The 15,576-nt window shown below is 53.5% G+C and overlaps 1 protein-coding gene and 1 long non-coding RNA gene across 2 annotated transcripts; both read left to right on the plus strand.

Annotated features, from left to right (window-relative positions):
• The first annotated feature begins 5,986 nt into the window (after positions 1 to 5,986).
• LOC126489095 (uncharacterized) lies at positions 5,987 to 9,304 on the plus strand. Its single transcript, XR_007588852.1, has 3 exons — positions 5,987 to 6,236; positions 6,791 to 6,914; positions 7,538 to 9,304. It is a non-coding gene; the product is annotated as an uncharacterized lncRNA (long non-coding RNA).
• A 40-nt stretch (positions 9,305 to 9,344) lies between these two features.
• Prss56 (serine protease 56) lies at positions 9,345 to 13,888 on the plus strand. The gene is given in 14 exon segments (XM_050123179.1): positions 9,345 to 9,372; positions 9,933 to 10,040; positions 10,358 to 10,411; positions 10,515 to 10,704; positions 11,056 to 11,155; positions 11,242 to 11,401; positions 11,621 to 11,763; positions 11,976 to 12,138; positions 12,280 to 12,459; positions 12,541 to 12,696; positions 12,791 to 12,853; positions 13,168 to 13,274; positions 13,576 to 13,759; positions 13,762 to 13,888. Coding segments are annotated over 14 exon segments (1,725 nt in total). The 3' UTR covers positions 13,851 to 13,888.
• Positions 13,889 to 15,576: the final 1,688 nt, after the last annotated feature.

The raw sequence follows: 15,576 nt of genomic DNA on the forward strand, positions 1-15,576 counted from the left end.
TACGGAGTTCTCGCCTCAGAGAGATGTTTGAGTAGAGTGACCATTACTGGTTAGGGTCTGGTTCATCTGCTCTGGTCCCAGCCACTGATGCCGACTCTCAGCTCATCCCAGGTCTCAGGGATCGAACTCGGGTCTTTGGGCTTGGAAGCAGCTGTCTTTACCCACTCAGCCATCTAGCCAGCCCCTAATATGTGTGTATTTTTAAATATTTGTGGGCTGGATATAGTGGTACAGATGTGCAATCCCAGAATTCGCTGAGTTGGTTGCCTGTGTGCCCAGCACCCTCTCAGGGATTTTGCATAGGGGACACTGCTGACCCTCTCAGCAGCCCAATGAGTACTAAACTTAGTTCCATTGAACAGACGTGGAACCTGAGGCTGGGGAGACCTTACCATGATTCGCTGATGGGTTTAAGAGCTTACCAGATCCCTGCTGCCCCCATCCCTCTTCCTGAGACATTCTCTTTACGACCCCCTCCCACAACCAGGCAATAGGGTCTGCAAGTGGATCCCCAACATCCAAGAGATCCCAGCTCAGGGTGGGTGGGTTCCTCTGCACCACAAACCTTGATGGCAGCCAGCCTGGGGCCGTCTTTACTCTTGGGGCCAGGTCCCCTGTATGGTGGTGGTTTGGCGCCACAGTGACCCTAGCGGTTGGTAACATCGCTGTGAGACCCCCTTCCTGGAGGCCCTGCATCTGTGCTGGCTCGGTGCCTGGAGTGTCACTCTGTTCCCAGGGGCTCCTCCTCACGGTGGCTGCCAGCCTCTCTCCCTGCCTCCCATTAATCATGTGTGCAGGATTTATTTTCTCCAGCCATTTATTTCAGTAAATGCAATCTGGGTGTGCCTGCAGGTGGGCAGGATGCTCCACGGCTGCCAGAGTCACGGAGCCTGGCTTTATTGCAAGGGTGATGGGCATGACTCAAAAGCCAGCACCCCCAAGGAAGATGCCTGGCCTAGCAGAGCCCTGAGGCAGGGCACTGGGGACCCGGGGACCAACCCACACACACACTGACCTGATCCCCAGCATTTTGCCCCACCATCTTTTCCCAGCTGAAGATTTGGGGGGGGGTAGGAAGGGACTGCCATCTCAATCCTCAGCTTGACACCTCAAGAACCAGATTTGGGGGGGTCTAGTTTTCTAATCCAGCTCCTCCTCTAAACTGTGACTTCCCCATAGTGCCAGGCCCATTCTGGAGGAAATAATCAACTAATTCAAAGCCTGCCATGCCCCTATCACAACCACCACCACACCCAGAGCCCCAGACACCTTCCTGGGTCCTCTTGTGCCCCTTCATCTTCCTCTGTCCCTTTCTGGTTGCTGGTTATGGCAACCTGAGGCTGGATAGGAAGAGGGCACGCGGTCAAGTGGAGGGCTAGGTTACCACAAGCCCTGAGCCAGTCCTCCCAGTAATCGGTATCATTTACAGGCCTGGGACAGAGAGAGAGGACAGCAGCAGAGGCTGGCCCTCGCCCTCACCATGCCCTCTGTAGTTCCTCCAAGACTCTGTTCCTTCAGTGCCAGATCCTAATCTGCAATCATCTATCTCTTCCTTTGGGATCCCCAAAATCAAAGCAAAGTAGCAGCACCCCCCCACACACAGGTTTCCCCACCTATCACGGCTGCCTCTAATGCTGCAGATGATTCCTGCAGTCGCTAAGCCATTACCCTGCAAATGGGTTGGCTTCTGTGTGCGTGCATGCGTGTGTGTGTGTGTGTGTGTGTGTGTGTGAGAGAGAGAGAGAGAGAGAGAGAGAGAGAGAGAGAGAGAATAGTGGCTGCAGCAGGCGGAGCAGGGGCACCCTTTTCTGCCTTGCTCTCTGTAATTGCCTCCAGGGATTTATTGGCTTTGTTTACCATCCCACACCTTCCTGGCTTCCCCTCTGGTCCATACCCTAGATATCCCCCTCTCTTGGTTCTTAGGGGCAGAGCCTGATGCTGTAAACAAGGACTGGGTGTGGCCTGCAGAGGGGCCCTTTAATAGAGAGTCAACCCCATGCCCGGAAGCTGGAAACAAAAGGAGAACATGTCTGGGGCACCCCAGAAGAGTCCCAGGCTGCACGCTCTCATACTCTCCCTTTGTTTCTCCACGACTCGGAAATCAGGGGTACAAGATGCCCAAGAGGCACTGAAGAAAATTTGGCAGCTCTGGGTTCTCCCTGCCTTCCCTCCAGGACCCTAGCTCCTCAGCATCTTGCCTGCCATTTGCAGACCCTGGCCCCAGCTGCCACTGCAGCTCCCCTAACTCTTTCTGTCCATTCTTCCCCCCACTTTCCCTCTTTCAGCTCCATCACTGAAGAGGAGGCAAAGTCTGGACACCGATCCTCTCATTTCTAGGACCTCCCGCCTTTCCTGAGGCGTGGGTGCCGCAGGAAAGCCCTCAGAGTGGTAATGAGGAGGTGCAGTGGGCCCAGAGGCTGGCCTGCATTGAGGTCAGGAGAGAGGTCTTAGGGAACAGGCACAATCAGAGTTGATATCTCCTCCTCTAGAGAGACATGTCCTTAGACAGATATGGTGAAGGCTTGACACACTATAATACCTTGAACTTCATGAAATTGCCTTTGTTTGGTCAGACAGTAATAAACATTTGGGGGTTAAGTACTCCATCAACAAACACGTATCATTGTGAAGGTTCCTACTTCTCATACTTTAAAAAAAAAAACTCTAAACTCTATACTGTCATACACCACACGCTACCTGCTGGTTTTAAAGACATCCCCCCCCCGCCCCCGCCCGCAATGCAGGGAAACACAAGGAAGCAAGTTTAAAAGTAATGTAAGAAAGTCTCAGCTTCAGAAGCAAAGATGCTTGTTGCTGGGTGACATAGTGGTGCATTCTTACAGTCTCCCCAGCACCAGGAGGCTGAGGTAGAGGACCTTGAGTAGGAGGCCAGCCTGAGCCGCACAGTGGCATCTTTTGTCTTTAAAAAAAAAAAAAGAAAAAGAAAGAAAAATTAAATATTATTAATATTAATGAACAGACATTATTTCCAGAAATCTCATTTTGCACTGATGCAGATAGAAGTTTAGAGACAAACTGACAGAAATTAATATTGTTGAAGGCTTTTAATAGACTTGATGAAATTTAATTTTAAGTTGTGTGGGAAGCATGGACAGAAGTGACCCTAAAGAGAGCCACGTGACTCCAGTGTGCCTCTTTACTGGCTCCCCAAACTCACAGACACAAATGGGTCTCGCATATCCCAGATTCGCCAGGCCTCAAACTCCCAATGTGCACAAGATGACCTTGAACTAATCCTCCTGCCTCCACCTCCTGAGTGCTGGGAGGACTGCCCCGCACCCAATTTATGCTTTACTGGGAATCAAACCCAGGACCTTGTACATACCTGGCAAACACCCCTGGCCCCAGAGATGTTTCTCTCTAAAAAGGCCGTCTAAGCCAGACATACTGGCTCACCCTTGTAATCCCAGCACACAAAGACTGAGGCAGGAGGATTGCCTTGTGTCTGGAGTGAGCCTGAACTTCACATTGAGTTCTAGGACAGCCTGGGCTACTGTGTACGCCTGTGTCTCAGGAAATCAAAACAAATAAAAAGATCATCTAATGTTAACAAAAATGTCTGAAATCCTGATCAAAGAAAAACGTATTACACAGGAGCTGGGATTTATTTGTTACTTTCCTCTTAGACAAAGTGCCTTTTAAAAAAAGACAACTCAAAGAGTGTTTGTTCCGGCTTCCAGGTCAAGGGCACAGTCCAACATGGGAGGAGAGGATTGTCGCACTCATCTTTCTCCTTTTCTGAAGTCCATGACTACAGTCCTGGAGTGCTGCCCCCTACAGTTAGGGTGAGCCTTCCCACCCAAGTCAATCCTTCCTGAAAATACCCTCAAGGACATACTCATCGACTTGTCTCCAAGATGACCCTAGATCTTGTCAAGTTGACAGCATTAAACCATCACAAGGGATAATGTGAATCCCTTACCAGAGTGGAAGGCGTTCAGTTACCAAAAATCAGAGCCACACAGCTTAAACCACATTTTTGGAAATGGGAAAGAAATGTGTGATGAGAAATGGCAGAAAAGAAAAGAAAAAATGAAAGACAAAAGACAGGAGAAGAGGGGAAAGAGGGGGGAAAGAACGGGAGGACGACGAAGAGGAAAACATTATTCAGGCCTGTAATCCTGGCTACTGGGGAGTCTAAGGCAAGAGGATTGTAAATTCCAGGCCATTCTGGGCTACAGAGTGGGTTCAAAGTAAGCCTAGGCGAGTTAGAGAGACCATCTCAAAAGCAAAAAGTAAAAAACAAGTAGCAGGTACGGCGCAGATACCTGTAATCTCAGCTGTTAGACATAGAGATGAGGAGCCTTAGTCCACAGTAGTTTCAGGCCAGCCTAGGCTACTTGAGACCCTGTCTCAAACAGAAAGAAAGAAAAAAGAGAGCGAAACAACCAATAACTAATTACAAAGAAGGCTGGAGAGGTAGGTTGGTTGAAAAGTCCTTGCCTAGTATGGGCTTAGGTTCATTCCCTAGTACCAAAATAGGAACAGAGGGAGGGAGGGAAGGAAGGAGGGAGGGAGGGAGGGAGAGAGGGAGGGAGGGAGGGAGGGAGGGAGGGAGGGAGGGAAGGAGGGAGGGGAGAAGGGGTAGAATTCTGGCTGTACAATGGTCTGCTCTTTCAATCACAGGTTAGTCAGTGGCCTGTAGTGATGTGGGTGGTTGTCAGGATATGTCCAGTGGCTGGTTGAGTCAGGAGGATTGCTTTAAGTTTGAGGCCAGCCTGGGTAAGGAGGGAAGGGAAGGGAGAGGAAGGGCCTGCCCAGTCACAGAGCCCTTCAGGTAATTCCAATATTACCCTACTCTCAATTTGTGGAGCCAGCTTCAGCCACCCCTGCTCCCAGACAGCACCCCCACCTTTCCAGGTCCCTCCTAAAGCCTAGAGAAGTTGAGAAGGTCAGAGTGCGAAACAAAGCTAAGAAACTGAGGGGATCTCATAGCCACTAGGAAGACCCCTTCTCAGCCACCCTCTGAAGTGAAGCCAGTCCCAGCCCCTAGGGAGCTCCCTCTTGCTGCCACCACTCCATGTACCTTTTCCTTTTCTGGGTTGCCACATCTTCCTTGCTGCCCCCCTCCCCGTTCATTCAGAGAAGTAGCATCCTAGCGCCCGCCCCCAGACCCAGAGTGATGACCCTGCCAGCCCCTTGCAAAAAGACCTAATTTATGTCAACTCTGCTAATCTTCCCAACAGGGCAGATATTGACCCATCCTCCTGGACAGCTACACAGGCAGAAGAAGCTGGCCATCCCGTCCATCCGTGAGGGGCTGTTGTCACATAGCGCCCATTGGGTGCTTAAAGCAGACCTGAGCCACATTCCTGAGGCCAAGGGCTCGCTGCAGGCCACTGTCTTTCTGGAAGTTTTTGTCATTCTCAGGTCTGTGTCCCTTTCATTCCTGCTTGTGCCATCCCACATCCTTCAACCCATGGCCTCTGTCTCTGCGTCACATTGGACCCAAACCTCTTCCCTACTGCACGCTCCAAACAAGGTCACATTCTGAGGTAAGGGGTTTATAATTTTAGCACATCTTTTGTGGGGATGATCTGGAACCCGGCAGGAAGTGACTCACTAAAGCTCACACGGGAGTGCAGTCAGACACACAGGCCCAAGCTCTGAGTCACAGCTGTGTGATCCCTCATCCCTCTCTGATGTCAGTCCCATCTCATGTTTCATTGCAGCAGATATCAGTCCATGGCCACCGCTGGGCCCATCGGGTCCGCTGATGCCGATGCAGGGGTTACTGTGGGGGGTGGGACAGCCTGGGGGTGTCTCAAGCAAGTTCATCCTCCTGTGCCCCTCTGCTCCCCCTCCTGACCAAGTATAGAAGTCAATATCTCTTCCGTTTCGAGACAGGGTCTCACTGTGTATCACTGGCTGGCCTGAAACTCACTATGTATACTAGGCTGGCCTCAGACTCTCAGATCTGCCTGCCTCTGCCTCCTGATGCTAAACTGGAATTAAATTCATGAGACCCTCTTGATGTGGGAGTGTCATATATCAATCTGTTGATTTCATTGGCTGAGCAATAAAGAAACTGCTTGGCTTAGCTTAGAGCATAGATGGGAGGAGGAAACAGAATAGAATTCTGGGCGGAAGAGGAAGTGAGGTCAGACTCTGCTCTGCTCCCAGAGAGACCCGACAGCTCTGCTGGAGCAGAGACGCCATGCTCAGCTCTCCCAGGCAGCTGCAACCCACGACGGACTTAGGCTAGAATCTTCCCGGTAAGCGCACCTTGGGGTGCTTACACAGATCATTAGAAATGGGCTAGTCCAGGTGCGAGAATTGGCCTGTAAGGGCTAGAGTTCATGGGCCAAGCAGTTCTTTAAATGAATACAGTTTGTGTGTTGTTATTTCGGGCATAAGCTAGCAGGCGGCTGGGGTGTTGGGGACGCAGCTCCGCCGCCGCTCCATATTTCAACACCCTCTGTGCCTACCTGGAGGCCTAAGTGAGGGAGGGGAATTCCCTCCCTCAGAGCATACCAAAGAGGCTATAACTATTGGTCTCTGGGGGAGTTCCTGGACCCCCCCACACTGTACCTCCACTTTGGTCCCTCTTCCACCTGTGTTTCCCATCTCCCACCCCTTCCTCCTCAACTGAACTCACAGATGCCTCTCCTCTTCCCTCTCTCTCTTCCTCCTTTTAGAAGTACTGGGACTAAGGACTCCTCTCTGTCTTTAGGAGGGTCAATCTGTGGCTTTGGTATGATATCATTTGGTATGATAATCTTAAGACAAAATACCACCCTACCCACGAATCCCAATTAAATTTCTCCAGGAATACTGGGGGAAGAGAAAGATTCGTCTGACGCTGGCCAAGGAAGAACCCTGTTCCCCAGGAAGACAGTTCACGTTCTTCTGACAATGTGTAGGACCCCAGAAGTGGAGACAAGGGTGAATCGGTAAGGGACAAAACCCACATGTTGACAGCGACCCCTCAGTCATGAATAATTTACTGTCCATTTAAATCCAAATCTCATATCAGCACCCCCAGAAGACGGACTTGGTGGGAGAGGCCACTGGAACCTTTATATGTTCCCTTTCCCAAAGTGACCACGTTAAATAAGTCTATCTCTTTTATTGGTGTGTTAGTAACAAGTGTTAGAGCCTAGCTTGTGGCTATGAAAACCCCGTCTTTTATTCTAAAACCTCCAGTAACACAGACTCCTCTCCCTCTGAGTTAGGAACAGATGAAGGAAGACAGCCTTTTATTTTATAAGAGATATAGTCCTGCTTTGTGACCCAGGCTAGCTTCCAAGTCCTGAGGCCACACAGACATCCTGCCTCCACTTTCTGGAATTACAGGAGTGCACCACTGCACCTCATGCAGTCACTGTCAGTTACAGGGCAGAAATGCAACTGAGATCCACAGAGCACAGCTCTCCCCACCTCCTCCTAGTCTGTCCGGATTTGTTTTGTTGTGGGAAGTGACATGCAGGGTGCAGATGGGGACACAGGGGGACCTTTAATGATATCTGTGTGACCCTTGATTTCTCCTCTCCCTTTTTTCCCATCTCCCTTCTAGACAGCCTCCCCCCACTCTCTTTCCTGGAGCAGACCAGCTGGCCGCAAAGTGCAGAGCCTCCTTCCGTCCCCAGTCCATGCCCAAGAAGCTAAGGGCTTAGAGGTGGCCACAGACAGAAAGGAGGACACAGCACGGAGGGGAAGGCACCTCCACAAGGACAGGAGCCCATACCGCTCATCACAGGCATATGTCAGGCTCAGTCCCTGTGCTGGTGACAACACAGGGACAGGGCAGACAAGCCCTGCTCTCCTACAGGTGGCAGATGACCAGACTCAGAAGTGCAGATAGTCCTGACTACCTTGGACAGAGGCGTGGAGGAGGGGAGACATCTCAACTTGTAGGAGCAGACATGAAGTCACTGAGTTTCCGCGCCCTGCCCTGTGTTGTGTGGGTGAGAGAAGGGTCTGCTCCCTTCTAGCCATTGGAGCCCTCAAAGCCTGATCTATGCCAGGGAGGTAGAGGGAGGAAAGATGGGCTCCATGCTACCCACTGGCCTGGTCAGGCTACGGCAGGAGCGCATGAACCACACCTCTCTACTGAGAACTTGGAGACCACCTAAGATTTACCCTGTGATATACACAGGCGACTCTGATCCCTAGTGTCCTTAAAGTCACACAGCAATCCGTAAATAGAATTTTCCCACCTTCCTGAATGCAGTGTGTTAGTAACAGAGAGGAGAGTGGATAAGTAGTGTGATAAATAGTCCTTTTGAAGAGAACACAGCCCCTGGTCACAGTATGTCCCAATTCCTGTACTTAAATACTTAACCAAAGTTAACCTTTTGCCAGCCTAAACCGAGGTTTCTGGAGGAGGGGAGTAATTTTTTGTTTTTACCCAAAGGCCCCACCCTAGCCCAGGTGGTCACTGGATACCAGGACAGCTGCCTATTTATGGAGTCTCAAGACTCCCTCCTCCCAGATCAAGGTCACAGCAACTGAAAACAATGCTGGATAGACTGAGCGGGCAGGGACAGGGATCTGTGAGAGGCTCAAAAGCTGCTGGGCCCTGCGGTCCCTGAACTGGGCCACAGTGAGGCCTTTCATCTCCCGCCTTCGCCTCTTCCCACCCCGCTACCCCAGTGCAGCAATTAAGGCGCAAATTAGGATACTTTGATCATCTTTAGAAATGGCCACATGGAAGAGGGACACTGCCAAACAATTAGGGACAAGGGGCTGGGCGTTCAGTGGCTTGCTTAGGGGGTAAGAATGCCCAGGACACCCACCCCATCCCTTGCTCTCCTCCCTCCAAGAGGGCCTGCCCCCAACATAGCAGTGAACTCCTCAGGGGGGCAGAAGCAGATGGGGATCCCCCTCCCAAACCCTGCCCACCAGTCTCCCTCTGCCTGGCCCCCAGCCCAACCGTCGGCTTTTCATCCCGGGCTCGACCTCTTTGAAGCAGCCGCAGTAACAAGGGCTGCTTTGACAGAAGTGGGGGACTCAGAGCCGGGATGATGAAACTTCAAAGGTGAGGGTCGAGCCCACTACCTCATTCCCTTGCCCAGGCCTGGCTGCCCTCCCACGCACCCCCCCTTCGGTCCTCTATATAGCCCCCTAGCACCATTTCCCTGAGGGCTCCCGGGAGGTGAGGTCCAGGTGAGGTGCAGACCACCAGAAATGGGTAATTCGGTGTAAGGAAACAGGATTGGGTGGTTTGAGGAACACAAATCCTGAGCCCAGGAAGAGGGTGGATTCCAGGAAGAGGACAGGGTCTCCTGCCTCGGCCCCGGGTCACCATGCTGCTGGCTGTGTTGCTTCTGCTGCTGCTACTGTCCCCAGACTCCCAGACTGCCCGCGGGCATCCGCTGTACATGCGCCTGTCCTCCGGCACCCTGCAAGGTGAGCCTGGTCGATCTGAAGAAGCCACTTCTTCAGGATGGGAGGGGCATAGGAAAAATGAGGCCCTGGGCAACGAAGATACACTTGTCACTGTCACTTATGAGGTCCTGTGGCCCTGCTAAGCCCACCTGCTGAGAGGAGGGACCTGGAGTTGAAATATAGGAAGAAAGGGAGGGGCAGACGGCCTCACCCAGGAAGCAGAGGCACACAGCGCTGCCAACGGGCTTTCGAGTTAGCCAAGTCAGACATCCAGGCCAGCATGCCTTGGCAATTCAGTCCCCAAATGGATACCTCAGCCACATTTATGAGGTACCAATGGGTAGTGATTCTCCTCTGAAGCCTTTAAGAAAGAAACTTCTCATAGATTCCGGCCCAATTCAATTGAGCAGTGGAAACCATTTGCCCTGGGGACTGGGCCTCAACCCCTGGTCCCTCTCCTTATCTCTACATGCCTGGTGATCCAAGAGCCTACCCTGCTTCCCCACCGTCTCAGGGTCCAGGGAGGCTAGGCTGAGGCCGTCTACCAAGGAGATGTGACTTTGTGTCCCATGTCCCAGCAGTTTTGTCCACCCAGGGGACTCAAGCACTGCAGGCTGCCCAGAGGAGCGCCCAGTGGGCCGTAAAGCGCGTGTTGATGGAGATCCAGCACAGACTGCATGAATGCCAAGGTTGTACCAATAGGGCTACCCCACCCACGTCCCAGCAAACTCACGCTATTACAGGGGACTCATTTTCTTGTCCATGCCCACCTCCTGGGGGTCAGACTGGTTTTGAAGGTCCAAGTGGAAGGGGTATGCCAAACTTGAGGCATAGCAGGGAGATGGGGACAGCGTGGGCTCCTGTGGTCGCAATTCACAGCTGCTCAAACCTGTGTGCTAGGGGTGGCCCAGGAGGGGTGTGGTTGAGAGAGACAAGGCTCAGGGCCAGCGTAGGGAGAAGGTCCGCGATAGGGCGGCAGCGAAGATCATGAACTGTTTCTCAGCAGGACTTGGGCGCCCCAGACTTCAAACCTCCCTCCTCCAGGACCCACCCGAGCTAGGTGAGACTAAAAGGCTCCAAGGAGCAGGGCTGAGAGCGAAGTGGGTCTCAATATGTAGACAGCTAGAACTTTTCCTTCATGACGCGTGTTTCTGCCATTCTAGGACCTTGTGGCCAAAGGCGCCAGGGCGTGGCCAACGTGACCCGGGCTCATGGCCGTATAGTCGGGGGCAACACGGCTCCATTCGGGTCTTGGCCTTGGCTCGTGAGGCTACAATTTAGGGGACAGCCACTATGTGGCGGCGTCCTGGTGGCTGCGTCCTGGGTGCTCACGGCTGCACACTGCTTCGCCGGGTACGTCGTCGACAGCCCAGGCACCTGTCCAGCAGGGCTACCCAATCCAGAAGGAGTCTAGCACCCATGGGCCAAAGTACGGCAGAGCAGGTCTCTGCTGCCCCCTAGCGGAAGCCGGCTCCCAGCCCTGGACCTCAAAATGCCGGCTGCGGAGAAGGAACCCCAGAATGGGAGAATACCGTGAATATCCTGGGAAGCCTCCCCTTCAGAGGCATTCCTCTCTACCCCTAGGACCGCAATAGCCACATTTGCAGGCTCACTGCGCCGTATGGGTGCTTAAGGGGCTGGGCCTCCGAGAGAACTTACAGCACCTCTGTCCCTGATGCGTGAAACCTTCTGCTTGCTCGGCAGCGCCTCGAATGAGCTGCTTTGGACTGTGACGCTAGCTGAGGGCCCCCAGGGGGAGCAAGCGGAGGAAGTGCAGGTGAACCGCATCTTGCCCCACCCTAAGGTGAGACGACACGCGCTGTGTCCTCGGAGTTGGGAGCAGCACCCCAAACTCTCTTCCTTGACATTGTACTGTCACCCGCTCTCCAGTTTGACCCGCAGACCTTTCACAATGACCTGGCTTTGGTACAACTGTGGACGCCAGTGAGCCCAGAGGGGCCAGCACGCCCCATATGTCTACCCCAGGGCTCTAGGGAGCCTCCTGCCGGCACCCCATGCGCCATTGCAGGCTGGGGAGCCCTCTTCGAAGGTATTGACAGCTAGGGCCTGGGTAAACTTCAAGTGGTAGTGGTAGTGGACGAACCAGCGGGGGCGTGAAAGAAAGCGAAGGAGATGGAGTTTGGGGAGGCTAGGATGATGTTCCAGCTCACAAACTGGAAAGAATCTAAGAGGGCAAGTGGGGGCGGGGGAAATCTCAAGGTAAAGCTTCTGCCCTCCAAACCCGGATCCCATACATTCTTTCCCGTAGATGGACCCGAGTCTGAGGCGGTGAGGGAGGCCCGTGTTCCGCTGCTCAGTGCAGACACGTGTCAAAAGGCACTGGGACCTGGGTTGCGTCCCAGCACCATGCTCTGCGCTGGTTACCTGGCCGGGGGCATTGACTCGTGCCAGGTATGAGCTCAGACTGAAAGGGTGCGCTAGATGCGCTGCTCCCCTTGGCAAGATAATCCTCTTCCCTTTGGGGTCTGGCTGACAGCTTCTACCAAACTGCTAAGTCTTCGCTAATAATATGAAAGGGGATCCGCCTTCTCTACCAGGTAAGAGACAGGTATAATTCAGAGACATGGTGAACGCATTGTTCTTTGTTGGCTCTGGTCCCTTAGGGTGACTCCGGAGGCCCTTTAACCTGTTCCGAACCCGGCCCGCACCCCAGAGAGGTCCTCTTTGGAGTCACCTCGTGGGGGGATGGCTGTGGGGAGCCTGGGAAGCCTGGGGTCTACACCCGTGTGGCCGTGTTCAAAGACTGGCTGCAGGAGCAGATGAGTGGTGAGCGCCCCCTGCCTACAATGGTCCCTCAGACTGCTCTGGATAAGCCAGTTTCCATCCGGCTGCTCTGGCTTCTGGAGGAGTTGAGGGTGAGTGACTAATGGACCCACACACAAAGGGTGATCGGTCATCTGCTTGCAGCGGCCCCCTCCACTCGCGAGCCTAGCTGCCGAGAACTTCTAACTTGGGACCCCCCGGAGGAGGAGCCAGCCCCGGACGTAGCAGGGCTCTGTGCCTTCTACGCGCGCCTGTGCCCGGGATCCGAGCGCTCCTGTGCGCGCCTAGCTCTCCAGCAGTGTCTGCAACGCCGACGGCGGTGCGGTTAGTCCTGTTCTCCCAGGTCGGGGTAAGGGACGGCCCCTCACCCCGGGACGGCCGCTCAGACCTTTGTCCCACCCTCAGAGCTGCGGTCGCTGGCTCACACACTGCTCGGCCTGCTGCAGGGCGCGCAGGAGTTGCTCGGTCCCCGGCCGGGGCTGCGACGTGGAGTTCCCGCACCTGCACCGTCGCTCCGGGACCCTCCCGGCCACAATGTTCGTGAACAGCGGTTACACTCAGGTATCTCGTGTGTCCCAGTCAGGCCTAGGCCCTAGAGTCCAGGAGTCGTGTTTCGTCGCCGAGGCGTGCACCCTAACCCCACAGTCTCCTCCAGGATCGCGAGTTGCAGGGACGTGGTTCCAGAAGCCAAAGCCAGAGCGGCGCGCGGAAACAAAGGGTAATGTCGCCCCCTGCCGGCCTTCTTCTAGAGAGGTGATGGATTGTCTGCTAGAAAGCCCTAAATGACTAAATGACAACAGAGAAGACCACTAATCTCCCTCTCTTCAAGGATAACTTTTTAGGGAGACTGGAACCGAGCCCTCGTTAGTGTCAGTCAGATAGGGGCACTCTGCCTTGAATGACCATGGAATCTCTGCCAGCCTCAGTTTCCCCATCTGGAGCCCACAGAGGATGCTGGCCCTAGGATATATCCATCCCCAGCATCCTCTGCTGTCCTGTTTATGACAGTCTGGGGATCTCCCCTTCTTGTAGGCTGCCCTGGGATAGAGTCTCTGCAACAGAAGTTAGTGGCCATTCAGCGAGCACATGCCTGGATCCTACAGATCCCAGCTGAGCACTTGGCCATGAACTTTGACGAGGTACGTCCCCAGGCTGCCCAGGCTCCTTCGCAGTGGCTTGGGAAGGATCACCTGACTGGAGACCAGTGCAGCGAAGGGAAAGAGGAATACAGCTTTCGGGGGATAGTGAGCTGGGATAACAGGTGGATATGAAGGGGGGGTAGAGAGGTAGGAGCGAAAGAGCTCGTGCGGACATCCTTTTGATTGGGAAATTAAGGAAACTTCAGGGAGAGGAAGGGCAAGGAGCTAGGATCTAAGTGGGTTCCTAGGCTCCAGGAGGAGGGAGTGACCCCAGGTGTGTCCTGACCTCCTCCCTCTGCAGGTGCTGGCCGATCTTGGCTCCAAGACACTGACAGGGCTCTTCAGAGCTTGGGTGAGGGCCGGCTTGGGGGACCAGCATGTGATCTTCAGTGGGCTGGTGGGCTTGGAGCCTTCTACACTGGCTCACAGTCTCCCACGGTTGCTAGTGCAGGCCCTAAAGGCCTTCCGCTCAGCTTTCCAGACAGAGAAGAGTGCCAGGGACCCTGGATTGGTGTGAGACAGGGACAGAGGCTGGCAAAGGAGCACCACCACCAACTCCAGCCTCTAGTTTGCTGACACAGGAAGCCCTGTGAAGGTCACACTGTCCCCAGGGGCTAAGGGGGTTATATGAGATATGACAAGCTCTCACTGTCCCAATTGGTCTTGTATGTGTGGATAGGATGGGGGTCCTGTGCCTCGCATATCTTCCCAAATGTTACCAGACACAGCTGCTTTAATAAATGTTATTTATGATCTACTTTAAAAATTGGAGATTTATTGGGAAGAGAAGAGGGGGCGTGAGATGGGAGGGGGCAGGGGCCAGCCTCCAGAAGCAGTTAGCAGAGATGACAAAGAAGCTGGCAGGAGCCAGGAGTGGTGGCTCATGCTTGCAGTTCTAGCACTCTGGAAACTGAGGCAGGAGGATTGCTATGAGTGGGGAAAGTGCTGCACACGCATAAGGCTCTGGGTTCAGGTCCTCTGCACCCAGGTTAAAGCTATGGATGCAGCAGCACACCTACAGCCCCAGGCCTGGATGAGGAGGGGGCAGACAGATCTCAGGAGGCTGCTGGCCATTCTAGCTGCTCCAGGCCAGCTCTAGGTTCAGTAAAGAGGCTCTGTCTTGAAAAGTAAGGTGGAGGGGTGCAGTTGGATCTCAGCAGCAGCTACAGAGCCTCGGTTCTTCTGTGGCTTTCCTTGTCTCGCTTCTGGAAACACGACCTCTGGTGTGGCCGTCTCAAGTGGCTGATCAGTGACATGAAGGTGTGCAAATCAACCATGCCAGGGGGAATGGAAAGCAACGCTGTGCTCTTCTGCCTGAGTGAGGACAAGGACACCATCCTGGGGGAGGGCACAGAGATGCAGCAGGTGACGTGGGCCAAACCTATGACAAGGGCTGCACTGTATCCCCTATGGTACAACCTGAGACCACTGACAGCGAGAAGGACAACCTGCATCTCATCTTCTGTGTCTCTAAGAGTGTGCCCCACCCTGCACGCGAGCAAAATGACCCGCGTCGGCTCCAAAGATGCCATCAGGAAGCTGACAAGTGTCTAGCATGAGGTATAACAAATGAGTACAAGGATGGCTGTATCCTGACAGCTGGCAGTGACAGCATTATCTCCCTGGAGGGCAAGTCTTTAGGAGCCACCTCCAACCCCCTACTTAGAACAAAGAACAGCCTCAGACCTGCCAATGGGTGTTGCAGGCAGCTACCTTCTTGCCAGATGCTACGGGCATCCCTTCACCCCATCACCAAGGAGTCTCCCTGACCCCTAGACCAGCAGCCTCCCTCTGTCTCTGATAGTTTAGCTTTCTCCGACTGCTTTCCTCTTGTGTACAGCCTCACGGTGCCTCAGGCACCCGGTTTGAAGATATTTTATTTTTGTTTGGAGACAGGGTTTTTCTGTGTAACAGCTCTGGCTGTCCTGGAACTAGCTCTGTAGACCAGGCTGGCCTCGAACTCACAGAGATCTGCCTGCCTCCGCGTTCTGAGTGCTGGTATTAAAGATGTGCGCTACCATCACCCAGCTTAAATGTAATATCTTTAAAGACAAAAAGAATGCCAAGTAAAGGTGGCAGGCTATGGAGATAGCTCAGTCGGCACAGTTCTTGCTTTACAGGCCTGGCATAACCTGAGTTCACCTCCGGAACTGAATTATCCTCTAACCACATACACTGTGGCAAGTGCACAGCCACACTCTCGTGCACCCACACACGCACATACATGCCAACACACACATATTAAATAGAATAAAAATTTAAAACCAGGTAACATGGAAAACAATAGAATGATCTCCACAGG

The sequence above is a fragment of the Alexandromys fortis genome, unplaced genomic scaffold (assembly GCF_014885135.2).
Source record: "Alexandromys fortis isolate MF-2015 unplaced genomic scaffold, M_Fortis_MF-2015_v1.1 scaffold_213, whole genome shotgun sequence".
Taxonomy (NCBI): Eukaryota; Metazoa; Chordata; class Mammalia; order Rodentia; family Cricetidae; genus Alexandromys; species Alexandromys fortis.